This window comes from Aulonocara stuartgranti (assembly GCF_965226115.1).
Source record: "Aulonocara stuartgranti genome assembly, chromosome: 3".
Classification (NCBI taxonomy): domain Eukaryota; kingdom Metazoa; phylum Chordata; class Actinopteri; order Cichliformes; family Cichlidae; genus Aulonocara; species Aulonocara stuartgranti.
This window is the reverse complement of record NC_138941.1, coordinates 41,209,626-41,219,459: the sequence shown is the minus strand read 5'-3', so window position 1 is coordinate 41,219,459 and position 9,834 is coordinate 41,209,626. Positions and strand designations below refer to the sequence as shown.

General features: G+C 38.1%; 1 protein-coding gene across 3 annotated transcripts in view; it reads right to left on the bottom strand.

The window, feature by feature from the left end:
- Positions 1-3,796: 3,796 nt before the first annotated feature.
- gba2 (glucosidase, beta (bile acid) 2) overlaps positions 3,797-9,834 on the bottom strand; it is a 24,126-nt gene continuing 18,088 nt past the window's right edge. For all 3 annotated transcript variants that reach the window (XM_082527932.1, XM_082527931.1, XM_082527933.1), the window contains 6 exons: positions 9,668-9,819; positions 9,454-9,560; positions 7,218-7,360; positions 6,868-6,983; positions 5,791-5,982; positions 3,797-4,542 (listed from right to left, as the gene is read on the bottom strand). In XM_082527932.1, the coding sequence (XP_082384058.1) occupies positions 4,342-4,542; positions 5,791-5,982; positions 6,868-6,983; positions 7,218-7,360; positions 9,454-9,560; positions 9,668-9,819 (911 nt within the window). In that variant the 3' untranslated portion in view covers positions 3,797-4,341. The remainder of the gene's footprint in view (positions 4,543-5,790; positions 5,983-6,867; positions 6,984-7,217; positions 7,361-9,453; positions 9,561-9,667; positions 9,820-9,834) is intronic.

The window sequence follows — 9,834 nt, the reverse complement described above, 5'->3', positions numbered from 1 at the left end:
GGTTATAACATGGTTAGTTATAACATGGTTATAACATGGTTGGTTATAACATGATAATAACATTGTTTGTTATAACATGGTAATAACATGGTTGGTTATATCATTGTCTGTTATAAAATGGTTGGTTATAACATGCTTGGTTATAACATGCTTGGTTATAACATGGTTATAACATGGTTGGTTATAACATGTTTATAACACGGTTGTAACATGGTTGGTTATAACATGGTTGGTTATAACATGTTTATAACATGGTTGTAACCTGGTTGGTTATAACATGTTTATAACATGGTTGTAACATGGTTGGTTATAACATGGTTGGTTATAACATGTTTATAACATGGTTGTAACATGGTTGATTATAACATGGTTATAACATGGTTGGTTATAACATGGTTATAACATGGTTGGTTATAACATGGTTATAACATGGTTGGTTATAACATGGTTGGTTATAACATGTTTATAACATGGTTGTAACATGGTTTGTTATAACATGGCTGGTTATAACATGTTTATAACATGGTTGTAACATGGTTGATTATAACATGGTTATAACATGGTTGATTATAACATGGTTATAACATGGTTGGTTATAACATGGTTGGTTATAACATGATTGGTTATAAAATGGTTATAACATGGTTGGTTATAAAATGGTTATATGGTTGTTTATAACATGGTTGGTTATAACATGGCAATAACATGGTTGGTTATAACATGGTTATAACATAGTTGGTTATAACATGGTCGGTCATAACATGGTTGGTTAAAACATGGTTGGTTAAAACATGGTTGGTTAAAACATGGTTGGTTAAAACATGGTTTTAACATGCTTGGTTATAACCTGGTATAACCAACATAACAGTTGCACTGCACGTTTGTGCAGCGTTCTCCAATACCTGACAATAACAGTGATAACGCCCCTGGATGGGCTTGAACCACCAACCTTTCGGTTAACAGGCGAAAGCGCTAACTGATTGCGCCACAGAGACTGATTGTTTAAAATATGTGACTGGTGGGTAATGAACTTGGCAGTAAGAATGCAGTTGCGGACGAACAACACCACCCGAAAGATGCATATCACCCTTGATAGAACGGTTGACTGCGTTCATCAAATGACCGTCCTGATTATAACTGGTTGATTATAACATGGTTATAACATGCTTGGTTATAACATGCTTGGTTAAAACATGGTATAACAAACATAAGTGTTATACAGTGGGGCAAAAAAGTATTTAGTCAGCCACCGATTGTGCAAGTTCCCCCACCTAAAATGATGACAGAGGTCAGTAATTTGCACCAGAGGTACACTTCAACTGTGAGAGACAGAATGTGAAAAAAAAATCCATGAATCCACATGGTAGGATTTGTAAAGAATTTATTCGTAAATCAGGGTGGAAAATAAGTATTTGGTCAATAACAAAAATACAACTCAATACTTTGTAACATAACCTTTGTTGGCAATAACAGAGGTCAAACGTTTACTATAGGTCTTTACCAGGTTTGCACACACAGTAGCTGGTATTTTGGCCCATTCCTCCATGCAGATCTTCTCGAGAGCAGTGATGTTTTGGGGTTGTTGCCGAGCAACACGGACTTTCAACTCCCGCCACAGATTTTCTATGGGGTTGAGGTGTGGAGACTGGCTAGGCCACTCCAGGACTTTCAAATGCTTCTTACGGAGCCACTCCTTTGTTGCCCGGGCGGTGTGTTTTGGATCATTGTCATGTTGGAAGACCCAGCCTCGTTTCATCTTCAAAGTTTTCACTGATGGAAGGAGGTTTTGGCTCAAAATCTCACGATACATGGCCCCATTCATTCTGTCCTTAACACGGATCAGTCGTCCTGTCCCCTTGGCAGAAAAACAGCCCCATAGCATGATGTTTCAGAGATTCCAGAGATTTTCCTTGTTTGAGGTGACCAAATACTTATTTTCCACCCTAATTTACGAATAAATTATTTACAAATCCTACCATGTGAATTCATGGATTTTTTTTTCACATTCTGTCTCTCACAGTTGAAGTGTACCTCTGGTGCAAATTACTGACCTCTGTCATCATTTTAAGTGGGGGAACTTGCACAGTCGGTGGCTGACTAAATACTTTTTTGCCCCACTGTAACAGTCGCACTGCACATTTGTGCAGCATTCTGCATTACCTGGCAATAACAGCGATATCGTCCCTGGGTGGGCTTGAACCACCAACCTTTCGGTTAACAGGCGAACGCGCTAACCGATTGCGCCACAGAGACTGACAACGCGTAACCCACAGGTGTCGAGACTGGACGGGGGACTGGGGGAGGGTGTTCCGGTGTTTTTGGTTGTTAATAGCCGAACGCGCTAACCGATTGCGCCACAGAGATTGACAACGCGTACCCACAGGTGTCGAGACTGGACGGGGGACTGGGGGAGGGTGTTCCGGTCGTTTTGGTTGTGGGGTAAACGATTGTGCAACAGAGACTGAATAAAGCCAAGCAGGGGCGTCGAGAGAGGATCGGGTGGCTGGATGGAGGTGCTCTGGTACTTCCTCTCCATACCGCCTTGATTGTTTAAAATATGTGACTGGTGGGTAATGAACTTGGCAGTAAGTATGCAGTTGCAGACGAACAACACCACCCCAAAGATGCATATCACCCTTGATAAAACGGTTGACTGCGTTCATCAAACGACCAAGTCTAGCATTGAGAGTATTGTGAAACAACACTATCGCATTCTGAGGCAGCAGCTGCACTGCACATTTTTGCAGCGTTCTGCATTACCTGGCAGTAATAGTTATATGGTCCGTGGGTGGCAGTCAGTATGCAGTTGCGGACAAACAACACCAATCCAAATAAGCATATCACCCTTGATAAAACGGTTGACTGCGTTCATCAAACGACAGCGTCTAGCATGGACGCTATTGTGAAACAACACCAGTGCTTTCCGAGGAAGTAGTTGCACTGCACGTTTGTGCAGCGTTCTGCATCACCTGGCAATAATAGTGATATCGTCCCTGGGTGGGCTTGAACCACCAACCTTTTGGTTAACAAGCGAAAGCGCTAACCGATTGCGCCACAACATCCAAATGTTAAGGAGCTGAACAACCTAAACACTTCATCCAATTTAAATGTGCATCCTTTGAAGCAAAAGGTGAGAGGCTTTAATCAAAAGATTTTTCAGTAAACATGTAAATAAATAAAAAAATAATTCTGTTTTAAAGATATACCCAACTATACTTAATTAAAAGGAAAACAAATATCTCCTTGTATGTTATTCAGTCATTTATTCAGCATGATTGTCATGAATATTCTATTTTTACAAAACGGAAAATTTTGCTGCCACATTTATATACTGTAGATATAGTTGGTCAACATACAAGAATGCACCAAATTCTATATAAAAAAAAAAAAAAAAAAAAAAAAAAATTATATATATATATATATATATATATATATATATATATATATATATATATATATATATACATATACACACACATATATATACATATATATATATATATACATATATATATATATATATATATATACATATATATATATATATATATATACATATATATATATATATATATATACATATATATATATATACATATATATATACATATATATATATATACATATATATATATATATACATATATATATATATACATATACATATATATATATATATATATATATATATATATATATATATATATATATATATATATATATATATATATATATATATATACATATACATATACATATACATATATATATATATATATATATATATAAAATCTTTTTTTTCACTACAGGCTTAATCTCCAAAACCACTCATCAAAAATTACACCACTTAGTACAGCAATCAAGTTGGGATGAAGGGAGGGGATAAAGAAAATCAGATAATAAACATGTTGCAGGTATTATAGCCATGACTGTGAACAGCGAAGTGTAGTGTTTGCTTTTTTATGTGTATACAAACAGTATTTTGATGTTCTGTAACAAAGTAATTTGTTTAATAGACACAGGCTATGATTTATTCATTTATTTTTTGCTATTACCTGGCTAACACTTCATACACAGAAAGAAAATCAAATGTGCTTGCCTAACAATATGATCACTATTTCACACCTACTGTCTTTGTAGAGGAAAATGTACAATCCGGTACCATAGCCTCAAACATTTACAGTGAAACAAACTTGGGAAAATTTAATTCTGGGTCTGTAAACAGTTAAACAGCACCTCAAAGTGTCAGTCCAGATCAAAGTGGTGGCTACAGCGGAGTTTCTAGGAACTCCTGTTCCCTCCTGTAATGACTCGGGTCTTAGTTCAGTATGTGACTCCAGTCTAAGCTGTTGTGGTCTGATCCTTCTGTGAAGTGTTCAGGGCGAGCTGCATGGCCCAAATGCTCAGAGGCCTCATGTAGGCTAGAGAACGATAGATATTCTTCTCACAGTAGGCTTCTGGGGTCTGAAAGGCCATGCCCAGCTTCTCCCACACCGTCCGGTAGCAGCCCTCCGCTGTACGCATACCTTCCTCCTGCATTCCCTGAGGAAAAGGCAAATGGTTGCAGGCTTGAGGTAGTGTTTAATTCAGGATCACAATATCTCCACAACTTTAGAAACACCCACACTGTCAAGTATTATCAAGTCACTTTTAGGGTAGTAAATGTTAATTGTGCAGCTTGTACCTCAGTCACACATGGCTAGAAACTGATGGGCAACCTCTTGTCACTATGTAAATCACCATCTCCTGAGTGGATGGCTATTGGTTGCTGGGTATGGTCACAAAAAGGGCCCTGCAACAAAAACCTAATGATTGCTCTGGCCTCTAGCAGATTTTCACGGTTGCCTGAGAAAGGCACCAACATATCTGAAAACACACACTGAGCAGGAGTGAAACTAAAGCCCCTTTTTCATTAGCACTCACTTGGATCGACTTGGCACAGGTTGCCACAGTTTTAAGGGTTTTCCATTAGGTGATAGTACCTGGTACCAGGTACAAAAATAGTACCTGCTCAGACAGGATTCTAAGCAATCCGAGCAGGTAGAACAACATGACAACATGTGATGTTGTCAGACTCCATGCCACAAAAATCAAAACCACAATTTTTTAAAATGGCTACAAAAATCAACAACAACAACACCACTTCCACGGTCCCTCCAGCAATCGCTCTAGTGACTAGCGGTTGCCAGGGGGTTGCCGACCAGTCTTTAGGCCTGTGTAACTGAGACATTTTCATAGAAGACACTTAATTGCCTCTTTGCTGAGATTTAAGTAAAAAGACTGCATTAGAAATCAGGAAACAATCACATGAATCAAAAAGTATTCCATAACATAAACAGGTTTCTGCTTTAACAGAAACCCGTTTATCAATTCCAGTAACTCCTTAGCTTGTTATAAAAGCAAGAAAAAAGCACTTCACGTGTTTTGTTGGGGAAAAAAAGAAAAAAGAAAGAAACAAAAAGAAACAAAAAAAAGAATTTATGTATTTTGTGATCGTCACTATATGATTATTTTATTTTATTAGTTATTTTGAGCTGGTATACACATTCACCTAACAAGCAAAAGATCCCTGGTTTGATCCCAGGAGGAGACAAATCCCTTTGGAGGTTGCATCAGGAAGGGCATCCAGCATAAAAATCCAACAAATCAAACGTGTAGGTACATATGATCCCTGCTGACTGAACAACTGTCCAGTGTATCCATGACCCAGAGTGACATTTTGAAAATGCTGCTTTTAAAAAAATGATATAAGAAAAAGAGAAAAGATGAAGATTGATAGATCGATCATACCTCATGGATCATTGTGGCTGCCAGACCGTATACAACTCCAATCCACACTTCATCAGACTGAACACTGGAGCGATCAGGGACTCCTTCAGGGCGCATGCCATTGACTGCCCCCATCTGGCCTCCAGCAAAGCTCATTACATTCAAGTCAAACACAGATTTTAGTGCACTTTGGATCTTTTCTTTTGGAAAGGCCTAAAAGAAGAGAAGAAGCAATGATTAACCCATATAACTTCCTTCAGAAACATTCCTCGAGTAACATACATGTATTCTGGAGTCCCGCAGACAGAAAAGACATGATATTATGTTTTATTTATTTGCAATTGTACTTATTTTTAATTCGTTTTTAGGGAGTTAGTACAGTGCAGGCATTACAATTAAAAAAAGAAACCATTAAAAAAAACCCAACATCTTTTGATAGTTTAAATCAATAATGTAAAGTCAGAGCTGTTGTGGCTTTTCAGCTACAAAATGTGTCAAACTTAGGCCTAGTCATTTAATGTCAAAACCCAAGCGTTCCCTTCAATCTTCCGGACATAAAAAGACATTCCTCCCATAATAGCTTCTCTTCATGGCATCCTGTTAAATTCAGAATGGAATTTAAAATATTAAGATTAAAAAAAAAAATCTTGAATAGAAAACTGAAAGTTGATTCTATTCATCTAAATGTAGAGTTTTTAGTGGGAGAAATCACTAGGATGAGTGATGAAATATTTCATCGTGAGCCTGGTTCTGTTGGAGGTTTCGTCCTGTTAAATGGGAGTTTTTCCTTCCCACTGTTACCACAGAGATTCGTTTGATTGTTGGGGGTTTCTCCAGTATAAAGTGGCTTGGAAATGAAGTTTGAACATTTTTAAACTCTGAATGAGCTTTACTTTAACAACAGTTTCCAGCAAGGTGTGATTTTTCCAGAAGGATTAGGAAAGATTTCCTCCACTCTGGTGTACATGTTTCAATTTAGCTCCTCCCACATTAAGCTTGCAAAAGTCTAGAGCACAAAACAACAATAAAATAATAAACACATTTTTACAAGCACCGCTCTTGAACTGAACACTAATGCTAGCTCAATAAAAGACTTGCCTGAAATTCTCCGTCTCCCAGCCCAGATGCTCTCAGGAACCAGTGGCCAGCACACTGGTCCGACATGACACTGTTAGAAAGATCTCTCCCACTGCTGTCATAGTTGTAGTATTTGCCTGTGTTTGATGGGATGAGAAACAAAAAGGGAAGTCACTTTAGGTCTTCAAGCAGTTCACTGTCAAACATTATTTAAAAATAGCTAAAGACAGATGTGACATCTTTGAATACCAGCCACACATTACTTTTTATTACCAGCCTAAGAATAAGCATTTGTTTGTGCCTTTTATCATCATCACTGACCAAAACATAAGAATTACATTTTAAGTCAGGACTACATTGTTTGGACTCACCGTTCCACAGTAGTTTCTCAAAAGCAGCACTGCCTCTGTCCAACAGGTCTTTGTAGTGACGGTACAACTCCTCGCTGTCCAACAGTCTGGCCATTTTACACATCACACAGAGCGATGCCACCCACATACCACCACAGTAGGCACTAAAAATACAAATTAAAAAAAATTATACTGGAGTCAATATTTTTTTACTAATATTACTTCTTTGTTAGATGCAAACTACTTTGGACCACATAAAAGAAAAATCTGGTTATCAAGTCTGATTCAGTACTTAGATTTACCCAAAACCTTTGCATGTAAAGCCAAAATATGTGTCTCTAAATTTTATTCTCACTATATTTGATTAAAAGCCAAATTATTACGAATATGCTTAAATTACTGATGGTATACAAGAGAAACCTGGTCTGAGTAGTCTCAATTTCTGTTGCAACATTCAGATGGCAGGCTCTGAATTTGGTGTAAAAAGCATGGAAGGCAGGCATCCTCTATGTATCATATTTATTTTATTGCAGAACAAACCATTTCCTGGGCTTCAATCAGATTGTTGAGCTATATAAAATTTGGAGCACAATTGATTCTGGAGATATGTCCAAATGTGCAGTTCTTTATTGAAATAGCTGGGAAGTCCCAGGAGTTGCCCTGCGGGCAGCCCTGTGGAAGCACTGCTTTCAAGATCACCCTTTGGTAAAGGTATTACCCCTAAGATCTACCATTTAATGCAAGATCAGATAGCTGACCCTCTTTCCAACGTTAAAGGTTGCTAGGCCCAAGATCTGGCAGTGGACATTTCTCCAGCTGAATGGGAGTCATGTCTTCATAATATTATTACCATGTATAAGGAGATAGGCAGCAGATTCATCCAGTTAAAGATAATCCACAGGTGGTATTGAACACTGCAACAGTTGCACAAATGAACCTTGATTCCTATGGACAATTGCTGGAGATGTGATGGCCAGAGTGCCTTGATTCTACATATTCTATGGAGCTATCCAGCACTTTGGGACTGGTGGGAAAATATCCTGGAGGTCATTTTCAGTGTTCTGGAAAGAACATTTCGCGTCTCACCAAAACTTTCCATGGTTAGTATAACCATAGAACATTCTGACTGCGACTTCTCCCCCCATATAAAAAAAAGCATCATCCTGCCTCTTACCAAGGCTAAACGGGTCTTGCTAAGACCAGGAAAGACCAGGAAAAGTGCCCCCTTCCTTTGAAGAATGGTTAATGACGTTGGTTAAACATCCTACGAAAAAGTGACTCATGGTCTGTTAGACAAACTTTATCAGTATAACTGTATTTGGTCTCCTTTCACCAGCTGGCTTTCTGAAACTTGAGGTACAGAATGAAATACAAGTTTGATAAATGTTGATTTTCTTGTTTTGTTTACATTTAAAGTTTAAAATAAAAATGTTGAAACAAACAAACACAAAAAATCAGCATGGAAGGATAGCTCCATCTTGCCTTGTATCAACAGTTCAGGTTGCTGGTGGTGTACCCAATTAAGTGTTTGGCCAGTATAAATTTCAAAATTACTACTCCTGAATTCATCTTGCAAAACAAAACAAAAATCAACAACTTTCAAGATTTAAAAAAATGGACTAGTACATCTGATGTGTGTTTAGTACTTTGCCTACTTTCTTTCAGTGTCATCTTGAAGCACAAAATTAGCAAGTGAAAAATAAAAACAACCTTATTTTCCAGCTCAAATGAAGCCAGTTCAGATCTGTGAGGAGCTTCTGCATCGCAGGTCATCCCTGACCCCCAGTTTTCAAGTACAAAGACACATCATTGATGTGATACACATGTGCAATAATGCTATTATGCAGCAATAGGCCTGGGCTGCTGTGTTCTTACTTGTGTATAAAGACATTCTGTCTGTTTATACATCACTCAGCATTTAATCATTAGTTATTATTAATCTCTGACTGTCTTCCACAGTGTGTCTTTTGTCTCGTCTCCCTCCTCTCATTGCTAACTGCTTACAGCAGATGGCTGCCCTCCCTGAGCCTGGTTCTTATGGAGATTTCTTCCTGTTAAAAGATTTTTTGCCTCCCCTTTTCATTTGTCACCAAGTGGTTGCTCAAAGTGGGTCATCTGCTCATTGGTGGTTTCTCTCTATTACTGCATGGTCTTTACCTTAAAATATTCAACATTTTGAGGTGCCTGTTTTTGTGATTTGGCATTAAGTAATAAAAATAAAACTGAATTGACATGACTTTAATTGTCCAACTCTCACCTTGGTCCAGTCACTATCCAGCCATCATAGGTCTGGTCAGCATATCCAGAGTTCTCTATTAGGCCATCTCCATCCAGGTCAAATTTCAACTCGGACTCCATCACTGCCTAATAGATAAACAAAAAAATTTAATATACATCCACCTTTGTATGCGATGTCTAAAATGAATTATCCTTCGCAGTCAGTGTAATTAAGAATATGTCACCAGTTATACCTGGCAGATGGGCCACATGTCCTGGAGGTATTGCCTGTCCTGGGTAAGATGAAAGTCCCTGTATACCTGCAGGACAAACTTCAGGTTCAGGTCCTTCCAGTGTGCGGTGTCATGAATGAGGTAGGCATTCACCCTCACCCAGGGCTCGTCATCTAAAGAAAAAAAGT